Source organism: Aquarana catesbeiana, linkage group LG13, assembly GCF_042186555.1.
Source record: "Aquarana catesbeiana isolate 2022-GZ linkage group LG13, ASM4218655v1, whole genome shotgun sequence".
NCBI classification, from domain to species: Eukaryota; Metazoa; Chordata; class Amphibia; order Anura; family Ranidae; genus Aquarana; species Aquarana catesbeiana.
Genome location: NC_133336.1, coordinates 149,449,925 through 149,463,860, shown reverse-complemented (window position 1 = coordinate 149,463,860; position 13,936 = coordinate 149,449,925). Strand labels below are relative to the sequence as shown.

Below are 13,936 nucleotides of genomic sequence, written 5' to 3'. Positions count from 1 at the left end.
TGTAGGGATTTGTTGCAGAGTCCTGCCTGTCTTTGCTCTGAAGAAAAAGCTGTTTGTTGTCTGCAGAATAAAAAAGTGACTTTTTCATTATTAAATGAATGGTGTACTTGCAGTGTTCTAATGAGAAAAATTTAGGGATTGCACCCCTTTAGACATGGTTAACCCTTTGGAAGTATCTCACCAAAAATGAAGATTTTGTTGTAGAGGATGCCTAAAATCTGACTTGTATCTTCGTGCAGACTTCTGGGAATATCAGTGAGCCAATCACACAAGCAGGAAATTAAATTTCTGGGGGTGTTTCATAGAACAATGGTGTATGGAACAAGTCAAGGTTGCCATACTGCATTGAATTTTAGAGAAAATTACAGTGCTGCACATTGAAAAGTAAAGATCATTTTTAAAAACATTCAGTTACAATATGTCTTGTGTAGCAATTCTAAATGCTGAATATTTTGTTTTGCTATTTTTTCCCCCGAAAGTGAAATTACCCTCAAATTATGTGTGTTTAAAAGGTAGAAAAATAGTATTAAGACATTAGGGTATTTTAAAGTGCATGTAAACCCTAGCAATGAATGTCTCTTATTTGCTTCCTTTAGGTCTGTTACCAATATACCGTTGTTATATCAGCTTGATATAACAAAAAAGAAGCAAAAAAAATGTTGCTCTTGTTAGAAATTCAGAGTAGTCCTATGTCCTCTGCATACTTCCTGCAAACAGCCATTCTAGTTCTCATCTTGGACTACCAAATGATTTAGCCTTTATGTTGTAAATATCAGAGAGTGGGAGTGGTTAAGTAAAAAAGCAAGAGCTGACACTATTCACTCCACAAAAATGCTGTGTGTTGTCAGCCCACAAAAGAAGTTAGGAGTTGAAAGTATTTTTGGAAGATCAGCCGGTAATATTCTGTACTTGCAGGGCATTTAAAAGGATAACAGAGGATAACACAGAGGAAATGTGCATGTACTGCAGAGATATACTGTTTGTTGCTAGGGAATTCAAATAAAAATAAAAAGGTTAAAAAAGACACAAGTCCAACTAGTTTTACCAGTAAAGAAAAAAATTAATAAATTGTAAACTTCCATAAACATAACCTTATGCCCACAGTTGATCCAGAAGAAAGCAAAAAAATCCTTATAGCATGGTCCAATTTGCTCCAAAAGGAGTAAAAATCCTTCCTGAACCCCTAAGGCAATTGAATATTTCCTGGATCAACAATCTCTAGTGATGTTAGTTGAAAATGTTAACTTAAACTTGATTGTGATAAAACCAAGCATAACTCCTTTTAAAAACTTTACCCCCATTCAAATTTGAATCTCAGGAACTTAAAGCACACAAAACAGACAAAGACACTGAAAATGTTTAAATATCTTTATTCATAGTGCCTTTGTTTTATACAAATAGTATACTGCTGCAATGCTCTTGCATAGAGACATTCTGAACACAAATCACAACATGCAAGCTATTTCTATTCTATTTCTACCTAAAGGCTAAGTTCTCCTTTGTGAAAAAAATAACAAATGCACATACTTTGGCAGGAAAAATGCACATTATTTTTTTCTTCCCAGGAGCCTGCAGAGCATTAAACCCATGGGCAGACAGTTCCTGAGCAGTAGGCAGTATGAATGAACTATGAGCATGGTGGTCAGTGCGATCACAGTTCATTGATACTGCAAGTTTGACAGGACTTCCTGTGAATGAATGACGTGGCTGTGTCCTCTGGCTGAGTCCTGCACAGCCATGCCATTTTCAGAATGTGACAGCGGTTGTGTGGATCCCCCGCCCACTGTCACAGATAGGGGAACTCTGACAGCTGGAGGTTGGTGCATAGGAGCATGTTACCCCTAAATATGGGTGTAACATTAAACATGCTGCTAAAGGTGAACTTATCCTTTAAATAAGAAAATTTTATTTGCATCTTCCTCTTCCCTTTAAGAACAAAAACCTCCTTGAAAAATGCTTATTGAGACAGAAGGCATCATGAATGCCTGATATGACAGGTCTACTGTAAAATTTTATACTGGATTACAGTTACCTATTTTCAGTCGCAGTCTTAAAGCAGAACTAAACTCTACCTGAGCACCACAAACTGAAAACGTTCTTTGATTCATTTTTTTTTCAATATTTAAAACAAACTCACACATCCATTGAGAAATCACTTTGAAGAACACCATGTTGCATTTCTAGTCACAGCCATCTTGAATAAGGGTAAGATGATTCGTTTAGCAGTTACTTCCTTCACTCAAGCAGCCAGACAAGAGTGTGCTTAGCTGAGAAAGCCGTTACTCCCAATGAAAGAAATAAATGCCTATGAAGACTCCTGGGATGCACGACATAATTTTGGCCTAGGCCAAAAACCAGGAAGCAACTGATGTAAAAAAAAAAAAAGTTGAAAACAAGTACAGCGCCTTAAAAAGGTATTCATACCCCTTGAAATCTACTACATTTTGTTATGTTACAACCAAAAACGTAAATGTATTTTTTGGGGATTTTATGTGATAGACCAACACAAAGTGGCACATACTTGTGAAGTGGAAGGAAAATGATAAATGGTTTTCAAAGTGTGGCATGCAATTGTATTCAGCTCCCTTTACTCTGATACCCCTAACTAAAATCAAGTGGAACCAATTGTCTTCAGACGTCACCTAATTAGTAAAGAGTCCACCTGTGTGTAATTTAATCTCAGCTGTTCTATGAAGCCCTCAGAGGTTTGTTAGAGAATCTTAGTGAACAAGCAGCATCACGAAGACCAAGGAACACATCAGACAGGTCAGGGATACAGTTGTGGAGAAGTTTAAAGCAGGGATAGGTTATAAAAAAATATCCCAAGCTTTGAACATCTCACGGAGCACTGTTCAATCCATCATCCAAAAATGGAAGGAGTATGGTACAACTACAAACATACCAAGACATGGCCGTCCACCTAAAATGATGGGCTGGGCAAGGAGAGCATTAATCAGAGAAGCAGCCAAGAGGCCCATGGAAACTGTGGAGGAGCTGCAGAGATCCACAGCTCAGGTGGAAGAATCTGTCCACAGGACAACTATTTGTCATGCACTCCACAAATCTGGCCTTTATGGAAAAGTGGCAAGAAGAAAGCCATTGTTGAAAGAAAGAAGCCATAAGAAGTCCTGTTTGCGAGAAGCCATGTGGTGGACATAGCAAACATGTGGAAGAAGGTGCTCTGGTTAGATGAGATCAAAATTTAACTTTTTGACCTAAAAGCAAAATGCTATGTGTGGTGGAAAACTCACACTGCACATCACCCTAAACAAACCATCCCCATCGTGAAAGATGGTGATGGCAGCATCATGTTGTAGGAATGCTTTTCCTCAGCAGGGCCAGGGAAGCTGGTCAGAGTGGATAGAAAGATGAATGAAGCCAAATACAGGGCAATCTTAGAAGAAAACCTGTTAGAGTCTACAAAAGACTTGAGACTGGGGCGGAGGTTCACCTTCCAGCAGGAAGACCCTAAACATACAGTCTGAACTACAATGGAATGGTTTAGATTTAAGAATTTTCATGTGTTAGAATGGCCCAGTCAAGGTCCAGACTTATATCCACTTGAGAATCTGTGCAAGACTTGAAAATTGCTGTTCACAGACACTTTCCATCTAATCTGACAGAGCTTGAACTACAGGAAGTCCCCGAGTTACGAACGACTCCTACTTACGAACGGTGCCGGCCACTTATGCTCCACGCTGGTCCTGGATACCTTTTGAACACCTCCGGACACATCCCTCACTGCCGTACTACGCCCCAGATAACATAACAAGCACCCGGAACATCCCACATCCATGCACAGGTGGCAGTTACACTTACGAACACTTACGAATGCAGTGTTCCGACCGGAAGTTACACTTACAAATGCAGTGTTGCGACTTACGAACAACTTCAACTTACGAACAAACCTACAGTCCTTATTGTGTTCGTAACTCAGGGACTGCCTGAATAGGCAAAAATGTCACTCTCTAGTTGTGCAAAGCTTGTAGAGACATACCCAAAAAGACTTGCAGCTGTAATTGCAGCAAAATGTGGTTATACAAAGTCTACACTCATTTTAGTGCCCTTATTATTTGTCGTGGTTATACAAAGTATTGGCTCAGGGGGGCTGAATACAAATGCACACCACACTTTTCACATATTTATTTGTAAAATAAAAATCTGAAAAACATTTATTATTTTCCTTCCACTTCACAATTATGTGCCACTTTGTGTTGGTCTATCACATAAAATCTCAATAAAATACATTTATATTTTTGGTTGTAAATGACACATTGTGGAAAATTTCAAGGGGTATGAATACTTCAAGGCACTGTAAATGCAATAATACCTTCCTATCTATTTACTAATGCTAGCAGCATAAATTAGGATTAAAAGTAGTTAATGCTGATTGAGAGAGTTTAGTTTCGCTTCAATTCATCTGTATTAACGTTGTTAACATTTATTATTGTAGTTGGAACTGTTTTACTTCTGAGAAATTGAAATTATTTTTTGTCTTTTGGTGTTTTTTTTACTTTTTTTGTTTACTAGGCTGTAAAGCTTGGTGTTTGTATTTTTAATAAATTCCAGTGTAGCTTGTACAAAAGATATAAAAGGTTAGTATAAAACCTTGTAATGTATGGATACTCTGAGGTAGAAATTTGTTGAGTAGCCACTGTTTTTTTAAAGAGCAAACAAAACAAACTAACATTAACTGCAATTTAACTAGTTGAGAAAACACCCTTGGGGAAAAATACCCTTTTTCTATGAATATTTACATCTTTCCAAATATACTGTTAGTTTTCTGAAAATTGCTCTGCAAGTTTCCAGAACAGAAAACCATAGCTTCTGGAGTAAAAACTCAAAAACAGGTATTTCTTTTTCATAGAATTCTTGTTCAAAGAATAAAGCTAAGCATTCATATTTCTGTATACCTATTATGAGTGATAATTTCTATAGTCAGTATTGAGAGTCAAAGCAGAATTAAACAAAAATAAGTTCTGACATATGAGCACATTTATTTACGTAATGTGTAATACTGCCCTTCTTGTGAAAGTGGGGGGTGTTCAACAAGCCACTTGGAGCAGATTCCTTGGACCACACTGTCATGCAAATTGTGTGCCACTTGCCAAACCTCCTGTACTAGTTGAATGGCTTTTTCCTGTTCTTGTTTTACTGCAGTTAAGTAGGCAGATCTCATCATCCGACAAGCCAAGAAAGCCTTGATCTAAGTAAAGAAACAGTAAAGCAACTTGAGCATAACATAACAAGACAAGTACATGAATCAAGCTATTTAGCTGCATTATACCTAACAGTGTGCTAGAATTACACTACACATTACTAGCAATGTACGTTAGTAACATTAGCCCTGAGCTACTAAACAGGAAGAGAATGTTCACTCAGTAAAGTTAAAGCGTAGCTAAACCAAAAAACAAACATTTAATATAATCGCAGATTACCTGGCCATAGATGGATCAAGATTCAGCCCGTTCATCAAGGACCAATTTCGATCCACTTCTAGTGGTGAACTTCCCTTGAAGGGGAATGTTGGAGAATTTTCATTAATCAGCACCTGCAGCCAATTGGCTGAAATGTTGATCAATGTTTTCTGACAGCAGAGCCATCTTGGCTAAATGTCAGCACAGCTGGGTATGGGACCTGCCCCCACATGCTTCCAGGGCCTCATACATTTAAGCCCACCTCCAGCCTCTGCGTTCTTCTTTTTTCCTCCTATGGGCAGGACCTTGGCGTGCTGCCCTACCTGGTGTACCAGCTAAATGACTCATAATCCAGGAAGCCCCGCTGCTGGTCCTCGGGGCGGTTTTTAATACGACAAACAGGCTTGCCTGGGATCCACTGGGTCCTCATGAAATGAGCAGCGGTGTAAGTAGAGTCTTATAACCTTCCCAGGCAAAACAGCCCTCTTCAGACTCTACAAAGAGGAAGATGCGAATGAGCATAACTGCATGTATCCTGCTAGTTCAAGCAGCCAAGGATAGAGATGACGACACTAGGGCTGAAACAACTAATCCATTAATCGACAACTAATCGATTATGAAATTAATCGATTACTATTTTCATAATCGATTAATCGGCCAGTAACATAATGGGGTTAAAAAAAAACCTAAAATGAGCCCTTTATAGAAGAGCAAATAATCACTACTGCAAATATTACTTTCACAGTTCTACACTAAAAAAAAATAACCCCTTACAGTAGTGATTATCTGCTTTTTTGTACTATAAAGGGCTAATTTTAGTTTTTTTAACCCCATTATTTTACTAAACGTCTTAGACCTGGTTCACATCTATGTGTTTTTTTGTGCTTTTTGCAGAAACGCACTACAGTTCATTTACATGTTTTCCAATGGGACACGTTCACACAAAACGGTGCTTTTTTGGTTTAATATACTTCAATTGAAAAGCTGCAGAAAAGCATGTAATGCGTTTTTGCAGCAATTTGTGTTTTTTAATCTGCCCAACAACAAATTGACCAAAAAAATGCAAAAATGCAAATCGTAGCAAAATCACGTGCCCAAAAATCAAAACGCACAGCAAAAAGCACTGCAGAAACAGATCAAAGGCAAACTGCACAGGTGTGTACCGAGCCTTATGCTGGCCACACCGATCAATTTTGAGACGAGAATATTCAGACAAAAAATCTTTGTACATTCGCTGAATGAAAGAACGAACGTTCTTAAAATGACATTATTTTTGAAGAAAGACATTGTTTTTGTTTTTAATAAAAAAATTTGATCGCCGAGTCTGATGATATTTACCAGATTCACCCTTTAATAGTATATACGGTATAACTCCTCTAATAGTATATACAGTATATCTCCTCTAATAGTATATACAGTATATCTCCTCTAATAGTATATAAAGTATATCTCCTCTAATAGTAGGTACAGTATATCTCTTCTGTCTGTTATGCTCAGAGTGGATTCGATATTTTGCTCCCTAACCATATAGTTGGTTATTTATATTTACTACTGCATAGAGATATTTAAGAATAAATTACCTTTTTTAAAAAATGTATACATTAACTAAATTATACACCACACTTTTTTTTTAAGGTTATTAACTGAATAATCGATTAATCAAAACAATAATCGGCAAACTAATCGATTATGAAAATAATCGTTAGTTGCAGCCCTAGACAACAGGATGTCACATCCAATAAACACAATGTCAATACACTCTAAAGGAGTGATTTCCACCTGTCCTTTGAAAAGGCTATCTGCAATAAGAAGTCGCCTAGCCATCCCAGGCGAAACAGCCCTATTCAGAGTTTCCAAAGAGGGCGATGTGGATGGACATGAGTGCATGAATACGGCTTTTTTCAAACAAACAAGGATAAAGATGAGAACACCTAACAGGTTGTCACATGAGGCTAATAAATTTTAAGGCTGGGTTCACATCATTGCGAATTGGATGCGGGTTGCCCATATCCAATTCGCAATAGCAGGAGATTGTGACCGGCTCTCTAAGGAGCCGGTTCACATATCTCCACAGCAGGTCCAGTGCGTTTTGCACAAAAACGTTGTGCGTCTTTTGGTCCATTTCAGGTCCGAATTCAGCCCAAAATTCAGGCTGAAATTGGACCTGAAACGGTGAACCAGGAGGCACCGGACCCCTGCTGTGACCCGGATGCAGCAATGGTGTGAACCCAGCTTAAAGGAGTGTTTCCACTCACCCTGTGAAAGGTGCATCTATTCTATGAGTGAGCAGTCTCCTAGCCTTCCAGGCAAACAATCCTCTTCAGACTCTTCCAAAAAGAAGATATGGGTGAGCATGACTGTATAAGCCATGTGAGTTTAAGCAACCAGGAACATCAACACCTAACAGGCTGTCACATTTATTATACGCGTGGTCTATACATTCTACAGGAGTTTCTTCCATTCAGCCTTATTCTGCCATTGAGCAGTCTCAGAACCATCTCATGCAAATCAACCCTTGTCAGATTCTTCCAAAGAAGATGTGGATGAACATGACTGTATGATTCCTACTTTGTTCAAGCAGACAGTGATGAGGATAATGGTGGTCACGTTGCCACAATTAATTAAGAATGTGGTCAAGACACTCTAAACCAGGGGTAAGCAACCTTTGAGAGGTGGAGATCTACTTGGACAACATGAAGGAGATCAAAGATCACAGGGGTGAGGCGCCTTTTTTCTGAAAGAAATTAACTAGCAAGCCCCCAATAAAAAGTAAAGCCGGTATGAAGAAAACTAAGAAAAATCCAATAAAACGAATGTCAGTGTAAAAATATAAACGTGCCCTGCCTTAACATTTAGCTTCAGTGAAAAACCTGGCATTCACTTTCATTCACAATTTTTTTCATGTCTGGAGAGTAATTGGTCACCCCCACAAGGCTGATGCTGGAGTCCATTATGCAATCAGAACATCTGATGCAGGCTGATTTTCTTAACTAGTTTCAGGCCCTGGCTATCTACTCTGATTTCTGGCCAGTATAAATAGTATGTAGGGCAATGTCCAGGAGTTAAAAGTAGGTAGGGCATAAAAATCTTGTCCAGCGGTCAGTAGTATGTAGTGTCCAGTGGTCAGTAGTATGTAGTTTCCAACGGTCAACAGTACGTAGAACGGTGTGCAGAGGTCAGTAGGAAGTAGAGTGGTGTGCAGAGGTCAGTAGGAAATATAGCGGTGTGCAGAGGTCAGTAGGACGAAAAGCAGTGTATAGGGATCAATAGGGCAGAGGACAGGGGGTCAGTAGGACACGGTACTAGGGAGTCAGGAGGTCATGGGGCGGGGGGACAGGAGAGAATGGTACAGGGGATCAGGAGGGCTGGGGTGTCAGGAGAGTATGGTATTGGGGGGTCAGAAAAGTATGGTATTGGGGCCCAGGAGGGAATAGTACTGTGGGGTCAGGAGGGTACAGAAGCTGTTACCAGATGCAGAGTGGTGCAGGAAAGCTGCTGTGGCCTATCTACATGTTCTGGCACTGATCCCCGCCAGCCTTCCACTCTCGTCCATCCCACAAGCACCTTGGATGGATTGGAGAGCAGGCGGGTCGGTGGGGATAGGCTCACTGCACACATGACTCAGGGAAAGAGGTTGGGCATCTACATGCAAGAGCCCGAACCCACCTGAGCTATTACAGAGGCTTTCCTTGCCTCGGAGCCACACATATGCAGGGGCAGGGGTTGCATCTGCAGGCTAGGATTGGCTGAGCGTCCGCCTGCGCCGCTCTGTATAAAGTGATGGGTCAGCAAGGCAGGGATGTCTTCGTAAGCTACCCGTCACCTGCCAGCGGTTGACTGGTAGTTCGCGATCGATTGGTTACTGACCCCTGCTCTAAAGGAATTGCTGAATTCACCTTCTGGAAGGTGAATTCCAGTCTTCCTTTCGGGGCCATTAAAACTGGTCTCAGAGCCTTCTCAGGCCAATCAATCCTCCTTAGTCTCTTTTGTAAGCTTGGTGAAATGCCTTTAATGAGAAGCAAAGCTGTGGAAGTATTTCAAGTGCCTCCAGAGGACGGCTTGACAATTTCCTTATTATGACTGAATCAAGTGCTTGTTCTACAAAATTGGAGCATATTGTCACAGCAGGATGTCAAAATGATGCCCTTTTGAACAAGGCGGTGTCCAGGGTTTGGAATCACCCCTTTGGTCTGTATGTTCCTTTATGGGATTGGCAAGATACATTACTTTACCATTAGAAGATGCTGTGGCCTTCAAGGATGTACCCAATCACTGCATTGTTCTTGATCTTTTTTTTTATTGGAAAAAACAACTTTATTAAAAAGAAAAATGTTATATTACAAGTTTAGATATATATGTAGAAAAACAAAACAAAAAAAAATCATCTTGAACACACAAAGTAAAGTAAGTCAAAAAATAACAGCTTATTACTATGGTAATACTTGGTTTCGGTCTTCAATGAACAGATTTTAGCTCACTATAAAGGGGGTAGGTAAAACAGTTACCTAGCGGTATATCACTAGGGGGTAATGCTCCCAGCATATGCACATACAGCATTTAAGTGCAAGTCTCGCCATTCCTCAACCACCTATCCCACACTCTGGAATATTTAAGTGGACAACCTCTATGGGTATAAATCACTTTCTTAAATGGGAGAGTGTCATTAACATATTTTTTCCACCTGTGGATTGTGGGGGGTAGTGCCTGCATCCAGGTCCAAGCCACTGCCTTCCGTGCCAAGAAGAGGGCCTCAAACATAAAAGTGGCAAGGAATTTGTCTACATCTGCATCCGGCAATAGGCCCAGCAGGCATAATTTTGGGTCTAGAACAACAGGGGAGCCCATTTTATCATGCAGGAAGTGGACAACCCGAAGCCAGTATGTTTGCATAATTGGACAAGTCCATAACAGGTGATAAAATGTGCCAGGAGCTGAGGCACATAGAGGGAATAGTGGACTACGTGTTGGTTGAAAACGAGCCAGCCTTTGTGGCGTCGGGTAAGTTCTATGAATGATATAAAATTGTGTTAGTCTATCCAACATTTTAGGAGATGCTGTTTTGGTACCCTCCTGGATTGAGTCATCAATAGCCCCAACATCAAGTTCCCACGTGGCCTTTTCAGTCAGTGCCATGACACTAGGGAGTCTAATAGTAGAATAGAGTGTGGAGATGAGCTTAGAAGGTTCTGTACCCAATATAATATTCAGGACGGGGGGGTGTATAGTGAGGCATCGAGATCCGTGTACTGGGTCTGTGGCGCATGGCGGAGTTGCAAATATCTGAATAATAGATGGTTTGGAAGGGAAAATTAATTTTAAAGTGACTGGAATGTTTTAGGCCCTGAAGTGGTCATGACTTGGTGTAGGTAGATCACGCCATATGTGGCCCAAATTGTAGGGTCTGTGATGGTGAGCAATTTTGGCATATGGCCATTAAGCCATAAAGGCGTGTGGGAGTAGATTTAACAAATGTTGTGTCTTTTCAAGGTTAATTCCCATACACGTTGATGATGCATAAGCATCCTGTCATTATACCGAGAGGGTTGTTGCCTTGTTTGCCCCCCCTCGTAGAATGGCTTAAACAGGAGTATAGGCTTTGTGGCCAGAGCCAATGCAAACCAGAGATCGATAGCGTTGTAGCTCGGTTGTATTAAATAATAACAATGAGACAGTTGAGAGGCTAGGTAATAATCTTGTAAGTCAGGGAGAGTGGTTCCTCCCATGGATGTAGGATTTTTAAGAAGAGGCCAAGCTAATTTGTGTCTACTATGGCCCCATATAAAAGAGTTCAAAATAGATTCCAACTTCTTAAACATTTTTAGGGGTATATAGAGAGGGGCATGCCACATCACATATAAAATCTTGGGCAGGAGTATCATCTTGATTAGACTTATATGACCCATTACTCCCAGTGGTAATCTAGCCCATGCTTTAAGCAGCTTTAATTAGTATTAATAACGTCTAATCCTTATATCTGAAATTTGAACATCCACTATGTGGGTTTTTTTTTTTTTTTTTGATGAATTGCTGTGTTCATAGGAAACCGCTGGACATAAACAAACATGACGCGTAAATGCACTTTTGTTAAAAAGAATATCATTATGTTATATTAGTATTCTATACCAATAGGTAATTATAAAACACCCTACAATGGTGTAGGGGTTTTCTATGTTTTTTACATATGTACCTTTAATATTTTACCTAATATTATTTTATGATATAGCTAATTTTGTAATTTTGGATCTCAAGGACATCTTTAATATTTACATGCTGTTTGTGCTGTTCTAAAAGGCCCTGATGAAGAGGCGTTTCCGCGAAACACGTAGGCCACACTTCCGTTATTCCCAGGATTCGCACAACCTGGGTCAACCTAACGGTAAATTGTATCTTCATTCAGATTGTAATGTTTTAATTATTCCCATCCAAGGATGGTAAATAAAGTATTCGTATATCTTTTTTTTAAAAACATTGTGTTATAAATTATTATTCATACTCCACTGAGACACATGCAAAAAGTCATACCCCATGTCTTTCCAATTTTGTAGAGTACTATAAAAGCTTTTGAATTCGGCTGCGACTTGGGGGGGGGGGGATTCATTGAGAGTTGTGCCATTAGGAAAGTCAATTAGGGAAACAACCACTGGTGGTTTATTATCTAAGTGGGCTAGATAGGCCAACAGTTTCTCAGAACGTTCTCCATGCTCAAAAACCCTATGTTTACCAAAGAAAAGGCACTAACTGGCCTTCTCTGTATACAACTGTGTGACCGTACGGGCTTGCAACTTACCCCTTCCAAGATTTTCAGGGGAGAGGTTGTTATTGAATGCCTCTTCTAGTTCTTGTAATTTATCTGACGACAGCTGAAATATAAGCTTGGATAAACGCTTGAACCTATTTATCCGTGTGGATATGATCCTACGTGCATGTATTTTAAAGGGATCCCACTCTATATCACAGGTAGAGGAGCCCTGGTTATTATCAAAGAAGAACTGAATTTCCCTAGCTATAGCATTCCAATCTGGCAGCTTTGACAGCCAATAGGGACTAAGTCTCGACATTAGAGTGGGGGAACGACACTAGCAATGAAGCCATCATCTAGCAGGGGGAATGATCAGATAAGGCTCTAGGAGCAATGCCCCTCCCTGTCACTTTGGGTAGAAGAGCTTTAGAGAGCAAAATAAAATCTATTGGAGACATAGTGTAGTGGCTACTTGAATGACAGGTATATGCTCTGGTGGTAAGGTTTTTGTACCTCCAAACGTCAACCAGTGCAAATTCAGTCAGTGTGCGGTACAAACAGGTATGCCGCAGTGCAGCGGTGTGTGCCTCAGTTTGCACCGCACGGTCCAGAGCAGGAATTATAGTCATGTTAAAATCGCCCATCCACACAGCTAGGATGGGTATTGAGCCATAAAAGCTAGTCCCTCCGTAGCTACTTCCAAGCTGTATGGAGGTGGAACATAAAAGGCCAATATCAAAATGGGAGTCCCACCCAGTGTAGCATGTAAGAACAAATACCTTCCCTGCCAGTCCGACTGTATGGACATCATCTCAAAAGGAGCAGATTTAGCAATGAGGATAGAAACCCCTCTGGATAGATTTGTGTATGTGCTATGATAAGCCCATCCTATCCAGGGGCGTTTTAAAGCAGCCTGTAAGTTTCCCCGTGACATGGGTCTCTACCAAGACTATAATGTTGTCAGAAACCATGAAATCAGACCGAGACGGAAGTACAGTTAAATCACACTTGTTTAATAACAAAAGTTCAGTAATCAGAATGGATTGTCACCCAAGCCAGAAGTCAGGGATCAAAGTAGTGGAACAGCAAGCAGGATCTGTATCCTGAAAGGATGTCAGCAAATCCAGTCTTTAAACAGGAACGCAGGAGAGAGTTTCTTGTGATGTGACCAAGGTAAAGGCAGAGCTCATATGGACTGGATGGCTTAAGTAGGGAGGACTGACGAGCAGGATCAACAACAGCTGGGTAACTGTGGAGAGAGATGGGAGCTGGCAATTAGCCGACAGCTGAGCGGCCAGCTCAGAGAAGGCAGGGCTGAGCCCAGCCCTGACAAATGTCAGCTTTTTGTGATTTAAGGAATGTGAGGGCTGCTGTACGCTTAACTTTGTTACGTACACCCCGGACATTCCATGTCAGGAAATTAACAGAGGTCATTGGAAAGATGAGTACCATGTGGAAGGATATTCAAGTCAGACCAATAGGGCAGCCGCAGGGCTACAAACAGAAACCTTTGACAATAGGTATTGTACCAAGCGATATAATATGAACCAACGTGAATTAACATGTTCAAACTATGAATCTAGAAAAGAAAAAACAAAACAGCCTGTAGCTCAGTCGTTCAAATTGAGCAATCCCTAACCCTCCGAGCTCGTCACCCCCCCCCAACCCGGTGAGAGCATATAATCCCCAAAACAGTGGTCATCGAGCAAACGGATCTGGCCGGAGGTAAGTGACTTGAGATACATGAACGTGAATCAAAAGTTGCAAACAGGAACTGAAC

The 13,936-nt window shown here is 40.6% G+C and overlaps 1 protein-coding gene across 1 annotated transcript in view; it reads right to left on the bottom strand.

The window, feature by feature from the left end:
• Positions 1-1,354: 1,354 nt before the first annotated feature.
• Positions 1,355-13,936, bottom strand: part of ZFYVE26 (zinc finger FYVE-type containing 26) — a gene marked incomplete in the record, with an annotated part of 1,901,467 nt that continues 1,888,885 nt past the window's right edge. Inside the window, 1 exon segment of the mRNA XM_073610828.1 lies at positions 1,355-5,206. Within this exon segment, the coding sequence (XP_073466929.1) occupies positions 4,997-5,206 (210 nt within the window).